The sequence below is a fragment of the Hypomesus nipponensis genome, chromosome 22, assembly GCF_054491055.1.
Source record: "Hypomesus nipponensis isolate SF chromosome 22, ASM5449105v1, whole genome shotgun sequence".
NCBI classification, from domain to species: Eukaryota; Metazoa; Chordata; class Actinopteri; order Osmeriformes; family Osmeridae; genus Hypomesus; species Hypomesus nipponensis.
Window position 1 is genome coordinate 16,091,636 of NC_140382.1, and position 17,060 is coordinate 16,108,695.

Here is a 17,060-nt window from a genome sequence, read left to right on the forward strand (position 1 = left end):
AACAGTGAGGTCATTGTATTTTCACAAAGACAGAGAAACATTGCGGCAGATATAAGATTTACACGCGTTTGGCCCTGCTGTGAGTCATTCTAGATTTAATGTTTTGGATGTTGCGGCTTGAAGTGAAATAATGATGTCACTTGTCTGTCTAACGATCAGTGAGCGAAACGGAATCAGAACTGTCCACGTCATTCACACATCTCACTGGCAGCTAAACAATAAACAATAATTAGGACAGATGATTAAATAAATAGTCACACACATATTAGTAGCCTGACAGTGTAACAGTGACAGTAATTATGTTCAGCCAATTTAAAACAGTTGGCAAATTTTAGTTTGTCAAATAAATACACAGCTTTGCTTTGGGCCAAAACATGACATATTTATCTTATAGACCTACATTTTTGCTAATTTTTGCAAGCGTCAGTAAAAGTGTGTCTTAAAATTGAAGCATCATGAAAACATGTTTTTAATCGCACACCCATTTCCGCCTGACGTTAAAGTAGGGATGTAGCGTCTGTAAACACTGATCTGGGAGCGGTTTTGTGTTTCACCCAGCAATGCTATGAGTTCAGATTGGCAGAGGGTAAATCTGATTCTAGACAGCCTTGGGAAACTGCGACCCACGTTCGTCGCGTAGGCTCGGCCAATACCTCGACCAATCAGATGTAGCCTATAAATCACCAGCAGTTACTCCAGGCTAGAGAACCGGGGATCCGACCGGTAGAGATTTAAACGAACGAGATCTCCACGGCGGATTTACCTCAGTTCGACAAGATTGTAACGGTTTATAATTCTGTTGTTGTTTTTGAAAGGAGGAGAAGGATATCGCTCATGTCTATGAAGGACATTCACACTGCCTCTTAAAAAAGGTAAGCGTCGAATAGCCTTCGTCTACACAGCCATGATAGCTGTCACCCCCCGCGATTTATGCCTATATTCTACCCCCTTGGTAAATAACGGTATAGTGAAACCAGCCGACCGACGTGCAAGAGAAGCATTTAAAATGTAATGGTCAAGGCTATTCAAGCAATTAGTGCAATAACTCACCAATCAGTCTGTAATTTAGACCCATTGACTTTGCTAGAATTTACGTTTACGGCGTTTACGGAGCCTCTTCGACAGTGTGGCTAATACGAGGCGAGGGCACGGCTTAGCACAGCAAGGTGCCTCTTTAGTGACCGAATCAGATGTAGGTTGTGGTTAAGTAGCAGTTCTACAGTGTAGCATGCGTTTAATGTAGGCCCTATCGGATTGTAATACGGCTGTTTAATTTGAATGGGGTTTTTTTTGGTCTTAAACTGAAATCTTTTCCCACATCCCACACAAACAAAAACGCTTTAGAAAGAGCATGTGAAGGATGGACCACTGTATCGCGCTGTGCTTCTAACCGGACTTCCTTCTTCCCAGTCTGACAGCTCTGCCTTGCCTTCCTCCAGTGCGGAGGCCTCATAGGACTAACAGGCACCGGCTGGCTGCACGCCCCCCTCCGCCTCCCTATTCCGTCACCGTAACGACGGCGGTACCGTTCGGCGCAGCATCACTCGTTGAGCAGCGGGATGACGGAGTGAGCCAAGCCTCTTCACGTCCCAGACGCAGGATTCCGCATGACGGAAGGGACGAAGGATTTAATACGTTCTATTTGAATTGTGGATGAACTGTGTCTTGACATCCTACTCTGGGGGTACGCTAACCGATTAATATCCTCGCGAAAGGGAGAGAAGGGCCTTAGTAAAACCTCGGCAATGGGAGCCGTGCGCTCCCGGACTGCGATGTAAACGTGTCCGTGTCACCGACCGAAAGTGTCGTAATCATGGACCACGAAAACGGCGACCCGGAGGCGGCGGACATCCCTCTGCATGGCGTTCACGCGCCGAACCGGATCCGGCCATCATCATACCGGGCCCTGCGGAGCGCTGTGTCCAGCCTCGCGCGCATCGACGATTTCTTCTGCGAGAAGATAGGCTCAGGCTTCTTCTCGGAGGTGTTCAAGGTAACAGTATAGATTTTTGTGATTCTCAGTGACCTGCAGTTGACTAGTTATCAACAACTTGGTCTTTAGGGCTATGATTAAATGTGCCCTCACTAATGCACATTAAGAGTATAGGATCCATCACCCGAGTGTTTATGAAAACTTTAAAGGCAGAGTTTGTAACATGCCAAATGTTAGCATGGATCTGGAATTCAAGATGAGAACACTCTCACAGAACACCTTAGATCCACCAGGTCCTGCTGACCTGAGGTTCATAACCTGCCCTCACAGCCTCACATAAAGCCTGGGACATCCTTAGTTAACCCGATCTTTAGTTGACCCATCGCAAGGCTTACACGCACAAATACACTTACATCCACAAAGCCATACCAAACCCCCCCCCTTAACTTCACACAGATACACATGAATATACAAGCCCCCACATACACCAACCCTCCCCCCCCTCCACACACACAAACACACACTCTCTCTCACACACACACCCCCCTCCACACACCCCTGTAGCAGTCCCAGACCCAGGATCCCTGGTGTGAGGCTCTATCCCATTAAGTAAATGTGCTTGAGGCCGAACACCACAGGAGTCAGTGGTCTGTACTATTATAAACACACCAAGATAGATTAGGCATTGGACTGTCTGCGTATGAGAGGGGCAAAGCTTGTGTGTTTTTGTACGTGTTTCAACCCAGGAAGTTCAGAGCAGTTGACAACCATGTTGGCATTTTTCAAATTGTGTGTGTGTGTGTGTCCTGTGACTGTGTATGTGCAGGTGTGTCATAGGTGACCGTGTGATTATACCAAGAGGACAGGTTGCACTCACTGACTAGGTTAAGTAGATTTAAGTCCCCTGTGTGTGTGTGTGTGTGTGTGTGCACATGTGTGTGTGTGTGTGTTCAAAACCACAAGCCACAAGGTCAATGACTGCAGTATAAATGCAAACTACCCATGGTGTTATATTTTCCTGTCAACACATGATTGCTTGTTACCGACCCAAACATGCACACACACACACACACACACACACACATATTCCCTCTGTCTTTCTCCCTCTTGTCTATCTCCAAGTCCCTTTTCCCCATCTCTCTCTCTCTCTCTCTCTCTCTCTCTCTCTCTCTCTCTCTCTCTCTCTCATTCTCTCTCTCTAACTCTCTCTCTCTCTCTCATTCTCTCTCTCTCTCTCTCATTCTCTCTCATTCTCTCTCTCATTCTCTCTCATTCTCTCTCTCTCTCATTCTCTCTCTCATTCTCTCTCTCTCTCATTCTCTCTCTCTCTCTCTCTCTCTCTCTCTCTCTCTCTCTCTCATTAAGCCACTCATCTTCCTACGCATGACCATAAAACAGAGCTGCCCACTCAAAAGAGAAAGGGAAATGGAGATGGGGAAAAGCCTGCTTTGTCTGCAGTCTAATAAGTAGCATTCCAGCCTTGTTGTCATCTTGAAACACTCACACCTTGAGCTTACAACTCCCTTCTCCACCTAACTTAGTTAAACAGACCCTGCCTGTTTCTGCTCTGGTCAAACAGTGTCCAGCCTAACCCTGTGTTTGCTCTCCAGATGTTCACAGGAGATAACAGGGCTAGCACACGCCAGATAACACACTACCTAAAACACACACACTACCAATTACACATGCACAGCCTACAACACACGCACATGACCTATTACACACAATAACTAGTATGCCTAGGACACAGACCCACCCTACACACACACACACACACACACACACACACACACACACAACATGCTGCAGGAAACACCCAACACATATAATTGGCAACACATAACTTGGCCAACACTTGACTCAGTATATGCATAACATAGGAGACACATCCGTTACCGAGGAGACACATCAAACAACCTAGTAGACACACCCACAACCTAGGAGATGTGTCTGGAGATATGTCTTCATAGGACACACTATGCACACGCACTACACGCACAACTTAGAACACACACACATCCGCAACCAAGTCCAAGTTCTGATAGGACGATATTGGTACCCCGACCTACCAAAGATTGTGCTATTATCACTTCTTCCTGAGTCAGCGCTGAGCGATGTCCTGATGGAGACTGTCCAGGCGACACGTGTGAAACCAGAGTGCTGAAAGAAGCTTATCACAGGGCATTTCCGATACGTCTGTTTGGTTTTCTTAGTCTGACGCCGGCCGGTCTCCACTGTATGTTGTTGCGTGTCCTCATTGACCCTCCAGGTCTTATTGATTTAGAGGACAGCTCATCAGTCAGGAAGCTTGTTTGGCCTGGTGATAGAAGTCGTGGGAGTTGTTCCTGTCTGACGGCAGTTTACAACGTTAGAGGGTGACTGATGTGTTTGGAATGGTCTGTACTTGTGCGTGTGTGTCTTTGTGAGAGTGTGTGTGTGTGCGATAATGTGTGTGTGTTTGAGGGGGAAGGGGATGGGGCGGGGGGTTGGTGGTCTACTTACTCCAATACTGTAGTGGCCCAGTGTGTGTGTGTGTGTGTGTGAGCGGGACTGTGTGTCGTGTCTGTGATGTCACTGACGATATACTGGATTTGTGCAGATCAAGAGGAGTGATGGGAAAGCCTATTAGTGCTGAAAGGCTATTAATACACACACACACACACACACACACACACACACACTCTCTCTCTCAGGTCCAGACTCCTTCAACAACAACCACCCACCCGTCAATGGGCCCACCATTTCCTGCCAGCAGGGTACACTGCCTGACATCCAGTGTGGATACTGCATGCAACAGTACGTACTGCATGCAACAGTACTAAACAGTACTAAAATTAAAACGAGCAAGTATGCGATTAGAGACGCATTGTTGATTTTCTCACCATCTCTCTCGCTTTCGATCTCTCTTATTTGCATGCAAATGCACAGTCATTTACAGTACTGCCACTGGCCCTGCTACATCTGTGCTCCCTGAGTCATCTCAATCCCCGGACTTAATGTGAAGCCACATGCATGTTGGGTTAAATCTGCTCCCTCAATAGACTGTTAGGTGAGCACAGCTGGGGGGTGACCCTCCTTCAAGCGGCCCTCTAACAATCTCATGGGAATGTGATCTAATGAATATATAATATTGAATATTAATGGGGATTCATGTTCTTGTTCCCCAATATTCTTGTTCCCATAATCAATATGGGAACCATAATAAAGACTGCCACAGACATGGATATATTAATGATGATTATGAACATTATGTAAAAGGTGGATAAAACCGTGGTTTTAGAGAGGAAGTCCATCTGGACTCATCTGTCATGAAGAAGGAATCAGGTCTTTAATCCCTGCTATGGATTAAACATGCTCTACTGTACAGTTACTGTATGTACAGGAAGTATTAAATATGCTCTGCTGTATATGTACAGGAAGTGTTTATCTGTGAACCCCATCCACTGTCCCACAAATAACCCCCCCACACCACACACACACACACACACACACACACACATACACGTACTGAACAAGTGTGTTTCTGCAGATGGCCTAATGCTGTCTGTGTGCTCTGTCTCCCCCTGCAGGTGCAGCACAGGATGACAGGGCAGGTGATGGCCCTGAAGATGAACACGCTGGCCAGCAATAAGGCCAACATGCTGAGGGAGGTGCAGCTCATGAACCGACTCTGCCACCCCAACATCCTCAGGTCCTCTCTCACACACACACGCTCTCATGCTTACACACACACACACACACACTCTCATGCTTACACACACAAACACACACACACACACGCTCTCATGCTTACACACACACACACACACACACACACACACACGCTCTCATGCTTACACACACACACACACACACACACACACACACACGCTCTCATGCTTACACACACACACACACACACACACACACACACACTCTCTCATGCTTACACACACAAACACACACACACACACGCTCTCATGCTTACACACACACACACACACACACACACGCTCTCATGCTTACACACACACACACACACACACACACACACACACGCTCTCATGCTTACACACACACACACACACACACACACGCTCTCATGCTTACACACACACACACAAACACACACACACACACGCTCTCATGCTTACACACACACACACACACACACACACGCTCTCATGCTTACACCCACACACACACACACACACACACGCTCTCATGCTTACACACACACACACAAACACACACACACACACGCTCTCATGCTTACACACACACACACACACACACACACGCTCTCATGCTTACACACACACACACACACACACACACACGCTCTCATGCTTACACACACACACACACACACACACACACACACGCTCTCATGCTTACACACACACACAAACACACACACACACACGCTCTCATGCTTACACACACACACACACACACACGCTCTCATGCTTACACACACACACACACACACACACACACGCTCTCATGCTTACACACACACACACACACACACACACACACACACGCTCTCATGCTTACACACACAAACACACACACACACACGCTCTCATGCTTACACACACACACACACACACACACACGCTCTCATGCTTACACACACACACACACAAACACACACACACACACGCTCTCATGCTTACACACACACACACACACACACACACGCTCTCATGCTTACACACACACACACACACACACACACGCTCTCATGCTTACACACACACACACACACACACACACACGCTCTCATGCTTACACACACACACACACACACACACACACACACGCTCTCATGCTTACACACACACACACACACACACACACACACACAGTCATGAGATGCTCACCAATCTGTGTGTCTCTTTTTTCCCTCCTCTACCATCTTGTTCTCCCAGGTTTCTGGGAGTGTGTGTACACGAAGGCCAGCTGCATGCTTTAACAGAGGTACAGTTCATTTGCTGTCCACCGTAAACAAGTAGAATCAGACAGCGAAATCTTTAAAAATGTTTTTAAAAAAGGTAGTAAAAACAGGATGAAAGACCTAGATTTTCAATCTGTATTGAAAATCTAGTTTTTGTGCATGTCTTATAGTGTGTCTAATCCTGTGTTGGTCCTGTGTTTGTGTTTTCAGTACATTAACGGGGGTAACCTGGAGCAGCTCCTAGACAGTGACATGTACCTGTCGTGGGGTGTGAGGATGGCGCTGTCTCTGGACATTGCCAGGGGCCTGCAGTACCTCCACAGCAAGGGCATCTTCCACAGGGACCTCACCTCCAAGGTAGGGATGCACACGCGCTCGTGCACACAAGCCCCCATATATCCCTGACACCATTTTATTGATCCATTTCACTTCTCCCTTTTTCTCCATACTCTTTGTTCTCTCTCCTCCATCATTTCCTTCGCCCTTCTCTGACTTTTCATTCCCTCTGCTTTCCTCCCTCAACCCTCTTCCAGAACTGCTTGGTGCGCTGTGAGAGCGGGGTGTTCACGGCTGTGGTGGGGGATTTCGGTCTGGCAGAGAAGATCCCAGACTACAGGTCAGTACAGGTCAATGGGATCAACGACTGTCAGCATGTATACTACTGTCTGGTAGTCACACAGTGGTCAGTCATCGTGGCCCGACCTTCATACTCCATGGTAGTTAAGCGTAGTGACCACAGGCTGACCTCTGTGATGTTACAGAAACTGACCTGTGTTTTCTGCCTCAGCGACTGAACCGTTTGTGGTTGTCACTGTGACTGACCTGAGTCTTGTTGCCTTAGCGACTGACCTGTGTGTTGTTGTCACAGCGACGGCGTGGAGAAGCAGCCGCTGGCAGTGGTGGGCTCTCCGTACTGGATGGCTCCCGAGGTGTTGAGAGGAGAGATCTACAACCACAAGGTAGGAGACAACGGAAAGGATGAGATGGACAAGAAAGGACACCAGTATGGATGGACAGAAGGAGGGAAGGAAGGAGGGAGGGATAGAAAGGATGGAGCGAAAGAAGAGAGGGAGGCAGGAAAGGAGGGAGGAATATAGGGAGGAAGAGTGCACTTTTACAGTAATCCACTGAAGTCTGGGTAAACTTTCATCTGGACACTGACTATGGAAAAAGGCAGGGGACTATTGCTGTTGTTTGATTGGCTGATTGTGACCTCCAACCCCAGGTGGACGTGTTTGCATATGGAATCATCCTGTGTGAGATCATCGCTCGGATAGAAGCCGACCCGGACATCCTGCCTCGCACAGAGGTATATAACACAAACTCCGACCCTTGACCCCCTAACCCCAACCCTGTCTATATTACAGCAAATACCCTAGCTCCAGATAGTCCCTAGTCGTAATTCTGACCCATAATCCTGAAACCCCATTTCACCAACCTCAAACCAAATCCTAACCACAAATGGAACTTTGACTTTTCTACTAACACAGTTTTTACAAATAATTTTCCAGTTAGCTCATTCTGCTCACTGACCCAGATTTCTGGAGTTCTCCCGTGATTACATAAAAATCACACAGAGACTGCAAGGAAAACAGCTGAATATTTAATCACTGCAGTGTAACTCCAAGCTCGCTGTCTGCGAGCGCAGTTGTTAGACGAGCGCTCCTTTTGGAATCATAGTGAATATATGTATATGTGTATATGTATATGTAGTTTAGTTTATTTGAACATGTAGAAAAAAAAAATATATATATATATATATATACACAGACAATGTATGTATGGTATTTGCTGCATCCACTATGATTGTGGTGGTGGTGGTGATGATGATGATGATGATGATGATGATGATGGTGGAGATGCCTAAAGCAGTGCTGTTGTTTGTCCTCAGGACTTCGGTCTGGACGTGGACGCCTTCGAGAACATGATCGGTGACTGTCCTTTGCCCTTCCTCAGCCTGGCCGTCACCTGCTGCAATGTAGGGGACACGACACACAGATGGGCGCACATACAAACACACATGTTTGGACAATACCTTCTTCCCTGTACACGTCCCATTTCATCCCTCTCTCTTTCCCTCCCGTCAGATGAGTGCAGAGAGGCGTCCCTCGTTCTCCGACATCGTTGTCACTCTGGAGGGGATGGACCGAGGGGAGGAGGAGGAGAGGGAGAAACCCACGGCATCGGGTAAGAGACCAGAGACCAAACAGGAAGTGATGCAGAGAGAGGGGTTGGGGGGGAGTGATACAGAGACAGGGGTGGGGGGGAGAGTGATGCAGTGAGAGGGGTGGGGGGGGGGGTGATACAGAGCCACAAGAGGCACGATTATCATGATGGGACACGTGCTCTAACGTTACTAAACAAAACGTTCTCCCCATTCCCTAAAAGTAGTTCTAATTCTCATGTTCTCCCCTCAGAACCAGTCGCCGTCACCGTCAGCCCCTACCGCCGCCGGAGCTCCCCCTTTCGCACGGGCGACCAGCGGTTGTCGCGGAGCCAGTCGGACATGTTGCCCCCAGCAACGCCTCCGCTGGGGACGCCGGCTCGCGTGAACCCCTTCTCCTTGCGGCAAGATCTCAATGGGGGGCGCATCAAGCTGTATGACACCCCCAGCAAGTCCGTCATCTCGCTGACTTTCACCCTGCCCCCTCCCGCCCCGGACCCCTGCTCCTCCCCCACCCTCAGAGGCTCCCGGGGACTGAGGGGACCCCCCCGTAGGTGCCAGTCCCTGCCTTGCACCCCCGAGCTGGGCCGCACCCTCACCCTGCTGCGAGACCCCCAGCTGCAGAAGGACGTGGCAGTGGAGGAGGGAGGCAAGGAGGACGCGGAGGAGGAGAGGAGGGGAGGAACGAATGTTGCGGACGACTCTGGGCTGCCTCTGGAACTGGAGATGGTGTCTCTGGAATGCCTCGAAGAGGAGGAGGAGGAAGGTGTGTGTCTAGAGGAGCCTATGGACTGTAGTAGGTCCCCTGACATACTGGAGGGCGCTCTTCCTGGTCCAAGCGGGCCACTCCTTGCGCCCTCCTCCTCCCCTTTCTTACAACCCAATGGCTGGGGCCGTGCCGTTTCCAACGGACCTACTTGCCTACCCCCTTTGCCACGGACAACAACAACTCTGTTGGACAACAACAACGGCTCGCCGGTGGTGATTGGACGGCCGGGTGGTTGGGGGAGAGGGGCTAACGGCTACTGTTCCCCCCTACCCGACCCCCCTGTTGGTCCCGCCCCCGAGCAGGATGAGGTGATTTCCTGTCCTGGATGCTGTCTGATTGGTATGAGTTTCCCCTCCTTGTGCCCAGGAGGGGCGGGGCCGACCCCTCGTCGCGTTCCATCCCGTAGATTGTTCCGGAACCTTAACGGCAGTGAGGTCTCTGCTGCCTCGGCAACCAAGGGGCTGTTGTGTCGCGGGGTCAAGGGCCTGGCCCCTTCCACTACGCCTTGTGAGCCCGGCCTGCCTCTGCCCGAGGCTCAGACATAGAGAGGGCGCCCCTGGGAGGGCTGGCTGACCTATGGCACCCATGGACAACAGACACCGGGCTGAGGCTTCTGATTGGCTGCAGGGAGAAGGGGATGAATACTACTACCTGAAGTCAGCGATTAGCCGTGTGTGTGTGTGTGGGTGTGTCAAAGAGTGGTATAACATGCCACCATCCTGTGTGCTGTGCTACAGGCTATCGAGTGAGTGTGTGTGTGTGTGTTTGTCAGAGGTGTATGAGACTGTTTAGACACTGGTTAAATGCTGGGAGTGCTGGGAGGGGCAGGATGGGAAATGAGAAGCAGCTTCTTGTCACGTTTCTACAATCCAGAGGTCCTGGCTCTTCATGTTTGCAGTGCTCAAGTAGCCTAAGTCACTTTCTTTTACTTTGGTCACGTTTTTAGTTTTCTACAGTATCTCGGGTGCTCTTTGTACTGACAGTTAACAGGTGCTTCTCCTGTTCATCTTGCCTCAGATCCACCTCTTTCAGAGACCATGCTATAGGGTGTGTTTGATTTAGTCTGTAACTTGCATTATCCCCGCTTATTTATTTACTGTACAGATCATTCCACCCTGCGTGTGTGTGTGTGCGCGCGTTTAATAAGGACATTTTGTCTCATGCCCTGTTTTGATATGTTAATAATGGTTTGCTGGTCATTTACCTGTACTTATGTGTGACTGAAGACAGATTGTGCAATAAGTTGATTAAGTTTATTGTGAGGTGTACAAAATCTAATATTTTTTCTTTGTATTTTACACTGTTAAGATCCGCTGCACCTATGGTTTTGATTGAAAGGCTGCTTGTTGCTTGTAGACCCAAGGATCAGATGCAGCAGCCAAGGACCTTTTCAAGTTTTAAGATGGAGCCTTTTGGCGGGTTTTGTAACTGCTTATGAACATTCTCTGTAACTTTCTGAAAAGTTAATCATATAAACACAAAGTCACGTTGCATGAAAGATGCGTTGTAAAACCCAAAGTCTATTTGTGGGCTGCTGCTTCTGGTGCACAAGATCTGATGTTCACCCCAAAAGCTTGGTGTGTTTGTCCTCCTCTAGAAGAGAGCCAGAGTAGGCAGACCACCACACTGTGGTTTACAGGCTGTGTCTCAATCGTATTTTATAACCTGGCTTGCCTCCTTTAACATCCCATGGTTTAGTAGTATGCACATACGGCAGGATTGAGACTCAGCCAAACGCACACCACTGTGCTGGCAAAGTCACTATTTATTATTGATAACGTTAGTGCGGCATGCTCTATAACGATCCTTCCATCAAATGCATCCATCCAAAGAACTATGATGTTCTGTCCCGTTTTGATGATGTCATGATGACAGTGAAGCGGCCAGGGTGTCCCATAATGTAATGTACCTCAAAAGGGCAGTATGTGGTTAAACATAGAGATCCATGTAAAAAAATAAAAAATAATAATCTATGGACCACTTGTCCATAAAACATCCTAGTTTAGTTACCGGAGTTTAGGACTTTGCTCATGTACTGTATGTCGACATTGCTTGTTGGGACACTGGTGCTTATACTTATTATTTCTGACAAATCGTTATGAAATTAAACATGAAAGCACTGTTCACTCATAAAGAAACTGTCGTATTGGCAGTAAATTGTACTTGCTCTCAACGAAAGCTGTAAAGGGATGGTTGTTATGTCAATTATTTTTTTTAACACTGTGCAGTAATACTGGTTTAAATCAGATGGCACTGGTACATTTTCAATTGAGAGCTGTCCTATTGGCAATAACAGATGACACTTCATACTTCACTTTGGCTTTTCGATAGTCGTCTCCCCACATTGCTGCTGTGGGCTGATGTTGTGCCCCCCACTATTCCCACCGTCTCTCAACACTAGTTTGAGACCATCTAAATGAACGACTCTGTTTTTACTTAAACTCTCTCCTTACACGCAACTGCACTTATGATTTGCTGTAATGTTTGTCTTCATCGCGGGGGGAGACTACTAGCTTTAATGAAACCCGTTGTACTGATTTTGTGTTAAATATGATCTGAAAATGTGCTCCTCAACACTGAATAAAGATAACTGAATGTACTCTTTACCTGGTCCCCTGTCATCATTGAAAGATCAGATTTTAAATATAATTTATTTGAGACTAACGTACCCAGTGTAAGGTCAACAATGCTGTAAAAACTATTATTGTGAAACAGTTTCACTCGAAACAATTACTCCTTTGTGTGCATGTACCATTTAGCTTTTTATGCCTTTTTGTTCAGTGGCTGAAATGGGATTTGAACCCTAGCCCCCATTACTATGTGCATCCTGACGGTATACTCACATAGGTAAATATAACACTATACCCCTAACTTTTTACAATTGTTATTAATCACATATTCCATTCACTTGTTTGTTGATTGATTTTTACTTTGCTACAGTAGATGTGATACACTGAGGAACATGGCATGTGTAAGACTGAGGGTAAATGATATGGACAATTGTAGCTCATGTTACAAACGCAAACTGTTCTCAAAATGTACGTGCACATTTATTTATTGCATGAAAAAACTTGGATCCCCAAGTAACCAAATACTCAACTAGGTTCACTCCCAGCAGGATCATATCATACACACACAGGGACTCACACTCAGGATAGAACTTCCAGATGAGCTGCAGGATTCCAACATTCTCATGGAATTCTATGAAAAATATTTCTCCCCTTGAATATCTGATACGACATGTTTAATAGCTGTGCTCCACAAAACCTCTGATCCATTCAGTCCAGCCAGATTCTTCAAGAGGAAGAAATTCAAACGTGAATGGAAAAGAAATATGTTCCACAACACCAAATGACACACTGTAAAACAGCATGGAAAGAAATAATAAAAAGTGTTAAAAGTTACTGGTTTACAAAAACATAACAGGTTTTATAAAATAAGAAACTCTGGATAAGTCACATTGTTGAGCTCACGAAGCAGAGGAAAGTCACTGAACCAGGAGGAGAGACAGAGATATGGAGCAGAGGAAGGAAGAGACCATATTCAGAGAGAAGCACTTGATTGAAACAAAATGGACGTTTAATTGATGTGGAATGTATCACCTAGCATCTCTCCCTCCCTCTACCGCTCTCCTTCCATCCCTCATCTTCCTTCCGGTGCTGTAAGGACCTAAACAAACAACGATCGTGTGACTAGATGATAAAGATGATAGGAGGCATGTCGGAACAGACATGCAGCCAGTGGAACAGACATACAGTAGAACACAGTAGCGCCCAGAGCAGAGACTACACTAGAACATTTAAGAAACTGTTCTTGGGTGAAATGTGTCTTTAGAACTTGTTCACACAAAAAACACACAGCAGAAAACCATCTTAATTGTCTTAATCATCATCATCATCAATGGAGGTAGGTAACATGACACATTTGTCTACCAATAGATAAGCATGTTGCACTTAAAGGTGACTCAGATTGACTGGCATGACGTGCCACTGTGACAAAGCCTGCCATTGGTCCATTACATCTACACATGTAATATGGCGATGGGTGCACATGATATTGTTTACCTGACAGGGCAAGTAAGCTGAATATTTTTGTTTTAAATAAAGGAATGGTTTCGGTGTAGAAGTGCAAAGTGGAGCTTTGAGGCTCCAGTTACTTGGTAGTGAAACAATGTAATTTAAACTAATGGAAGTAAGCAAAATTTAAATTAGTTTATATTAACATATTAAAGATATTAATGCATAAACAATCATCAAAACTGGGTTTGCAACTCAAAATCCATTGCAAAATTGAAAAGAATTAAGGAAAACAACAAAATCACAATCAACGATATTCCCTTGCAACGACACGCCTTCTACTGCCTCGCTCCGCATTTGCATAACACCACCCAGTCCCATTGTGATGTCACCGCATTCTCCCAGGGCCCCAAGAAATTCTATTTGTCCTTCTTGGTCTCTGTCTCATCCTGGGCGTCGACCTCTGCCTCTGGCTCCTCCTCCTCGGGGACAGGCGGGAACTGTGATTCGCTCAGCTTGTCGCCATGGTCACCCTTACTCTTTGAGAGCTTCTTGGACTTCTGGTACAGCTCGTTCAGGTTGAACTCACGGATGATGTTCTCCTGATGACACAGGCTGGGTTACAGGGTGTCTGTGTGTGTGCATGTGATACTAGCCCACTCCATCTACCTGGCCACACACTATAAATAAACATGGGCGTAAGTGTGTGCTCGTCTCTCACCTCAGTGAAGGTCCAGGACACAGCCCTTCCCTTCTTGTCCACCTGGGGGCGCCTCATTACTTCCTTGCCCCCCTGGAAGAGCACCAGAGAGGGCAGCTGCTTGGACAGGGGGGAGGTGCTGACCTTGTACCTGGGAGAGGGGGGAGGGACATGGGAATAAAGGGGAGGGAAATGGAGTGGGGTAGACAGAGAGATAACAGTGAGGAAGGAAAGAAAATATGGTTTTAGCTGACTGGTGAGTTGGTTGACAGACGGACAGAGCGACAGACACCTACGTCTTAGAAATGTCTCCATATCGGCCGATGTCCACCTTGCCAAACTTCAGCCCGGTACAGTTGTACCTGCAAACAATTCCAGAGTTTACTCTGCAGTTCCTGGTCAAACTCGGACAAACTGCTTCATTTATTGGTGGGAGATAGGACTGTGTGTTTTTCATGGTTTGTGTAACTAGCTGTCATTTCGTAATAGGAAGCTGTGATGCTGTGTGTGTATGTGTGGTTTTACTTGAGCGACAGATCTGCGTAGACAGAAGCAAAGGACTGGCACTCAGGAGACCAGTTGGCAAAGAACTCTACAATCCAGGTCACACGGTTATCTCTTTCCAACTCATCCTGCGAACACACACACACCACATTGTTACGCTGCATGTTCCACTGGCGCAGGCTCCACGGAGAGGACGGATGTATGGAGCTCACCTCTATGGTTTTATCGCTGAAGTATTTGATGTACTCAGGGCCCATGTAGAGAGGAGGCTTGCAAGTCATCAGGAGAACTGAAACACACACAATCACACCAGAGCACTGAGTCAGTGTGTGTGTGTGTGTGGAGGGGGTTACAAGCCAATGCAGGTGATGTATTATTGCTTGTGTGTACTGATGCAGTGTGTGTGTGTTTGCAGTTGATATCTTAAGCCTTAAGGTATGTGTGTGTGTGTGTGTGTGTGTGTGTGTACTGACCGATGCAGAGGGTGAGGTATAGTAGGCCCATACGGATGTCAAGTCGGAAGAAGAGGATGACGTTGGCCACCTTGCTGAAGAGGATGATGTTCCCTACATGCTGTTCCACCGTGACTGTGGGGGGAGGACGGTGAAGATAAAGTATTACAGAATTTAAAAAAATGAGTGAAATTAATAGGTATCAGGATAATATGTGAACAATAACAAAGGAACAATGGCCATTGGCCAACCATAAAAGCACAGATAAGAAAGTGTCAACGACAAACACAAAACAGTCTCAGAACCTTTCCCGGACCATCTCTTCACTCCTTGTTTACAAAACAACTCTTTCCGACGTGTACCAACAACCACACAGGAGTGTTTAACCTCTCAAATCTCCATGAACACTAGCTAAAGTGGTACGACGAGCTGTGAGAGGAGCGTGTCGCATCTAAGAACGAAACCCTTACTTACTGGCTCTCCTGTTCTTCATCATGACAATGGCGCTGAGAAACATGAGGACCTCCACCTCTCTCTGAGGACGAGATAAACAGTAACCATCACTGACAAACACACACACTTCATGAAACTGAAGGCACAGACTAGTAAAAACGTACTAGGGAGTACTGTTATACTAAACACGCAGTCATGTAAAATAAAACCTCCCTTCTCTGTTGCTACTTACTTACCTAGCGTCATTTGGCTACCTTGCTGTATATTCGCCACTACAAGGCCGCTAAGCTCTGCAGTGACATAGCACTGGCCCGGCTAGCATCCGTTCAGATGGGTGTGCACCTGCTCCTATCACCGGCCATGTTCTGTCCTGTCCATCTAAACACCCGTTCACAAATACATCCGAAACCGATGGCTAATCTTGACAGGAGCAAGGCAAAACTGTCCTCCCATCCATCAGACTTGAGTTAAACTCATGAGTAGGATGTTGATGGCATATGCAACCACACATTAGCTGGCTAGCTAGCGTAGCCATCAGTTAAAGCTATTACTATACTGGTTAACTAGGCTGCGTCAGCTTTTAGCTTGTAATGCTAATTCCAGGGCCCATTTGCATTATCTCTCTAACCACCCCCCACTTGCTACGTTTGTTTTAATAACCATTTCCACACCCTTCGGTACTGACCCAGTCAAAGTCACAAGGATTGCCATCCTCCCGTTGTGTCGAAAGATGATCGCAGATTCCTGGAGTCTTGCGGACTGCTAGGAAAGCTATCGACATGAAAAGCGACGACACATAATACGGTTTTAGAAGCCACTTGTACACTAGCGGCAAGTGGTAGAGGAATGCGAGGAGAGGGGTCAATAAAGCCATTTCCTAAAATACACAAATCAAAGCGCAGAAGAAGAAAGGGGATGCGAGGACGTCCTCGCAATGTGGTGCAATGTTGAACTAACAGTGCGACCGCTAACTGTATTTTCAGTCGGCCAATGCATACAACCTGAATTAAAGGGGCGGAAGCAAGTGCGGAGGTCATCGCGGACAAATATAAATGATTGGCTAGTTAAGATACCTATTGCTTTGCGATTGGCTCTGAGATCTAGAAGAGGGCGGAAACAGGAAGATG

At 47.0% G+C, this 17,060-nt stretch overlaps 2 protein-coding genes across 2 annotated transcripts; one reads left to right on the plus strand and one right to left on the minus strand.

The window, feature by feature from the left end:
- The first annotated feature begins 693 nt into the window (after positions 1–693).
- tesk1a (testis associated actin remodelling kinase 1a) lies at positions 694–12,414 on the plus strand. Its single transcript, XM_084687936.1, has 11 exons — positions 694–872; positions 1,411–1,993; positions 5,503–5,624; positions 6,850–6,898; positions 7,086–7,232; positions 7,409–7,491; positions 7,744–7,834; positions 8,101–8,184; positions 8,767–8,853; positions 8,963–9,062; positions 9,293–12,414. The coding sequence occupies exons 2-11, from the start codon at positions 1,814–1,816 to the stop codon at positions 10,351–10,353; spliced, it is 2,004 nt and encodes a 667-aa protein (XP_084544062.1). The 5' UTR covers positions 694–872; positions 1,411–1,813; the 3' UTR covers positions 10,354–12,414.
- A 422-nt stretch (positions 12,415–12,836) lies between these two features.
- On the minus strand, positions 12,837–16,944 carry tmx2b (thioredoxin-related transmembrane protein 2b). Its single transcript, XM_084687189.1, has 8 exons — positions 16,619–16,944; positions 15,955–16,015; positions 15,502–15,615; positions 15,241–15,317; positions 15,050–15,156; positions 14,821–14,886; positions 14,546–14,675; positions 12,837–14,426 (listed from the first exon to the last, which is right to left on the minus strand). Exons 1-8 carry the CDS (start codon positions 16,805–16,807, stop codon positions 14,244–14,246), a joined length of 927 nt encoding a protein of 308 aa, XP_084543315.1. The 5' UTR covers positions 16,808–16,944; the 3' UTR covers positions 12,837–14,243.
- Positions 16,945–17,060: the final 116 nt, after the last annotated feature.

What these genes read in the sequence shown, in the direction of transcription:
- tesk1a (XM_084687936.1), top strand. Translation starts at nt 1,814, where the DNA reads ATGGACCACGAAAACGGCGACCCGGAGGCGGCGGACATCCCTCTGCAT. An exon ending in TGCCACCCCAACATCCTCAG is followed by an intron (nt 5,625 to 6,849) that starts GTCCTCTCTCAC and finishes TTGTTCTCCCAG; the next exon opens with GTTTCTGGGAGTGTGTGTAC. An exon ending in GAGAAGATCCCAGACTACAG is followed by an intron (nt 7,492 to 7,743) that starts GTCAGTACAGGT and finishes TTGTTGTCACAG; the next exon opens with CGACGGCGTGGAGAAGCAGC.
- tmx2b (XM_084687189.1), bottom strand. Translation starts at nt 16,807, where the DNA reads ATGGCTTTATTGACCCCTCTCCTCGCATTCCTCTACCACTTGCCGCTA. An exon ending in TCAGCGATAAAACCATAGAG is followed by an intron (nt 15,157 to 15,240) that starts GTGAGCTCCATA and finishes GTGTGTTCGCAG; the next exon opens with GATGAGTTGGAAAGAGATAA. An exon ending in TGTCCTGGACCTTCACTGAG is followed by an intron (nt 14,427 to 14,545) that starts GTGAGAGACGAG and finishes CTGTGTCATCAG; the next exon opens with GAGAACATCATCCGTGAGTT.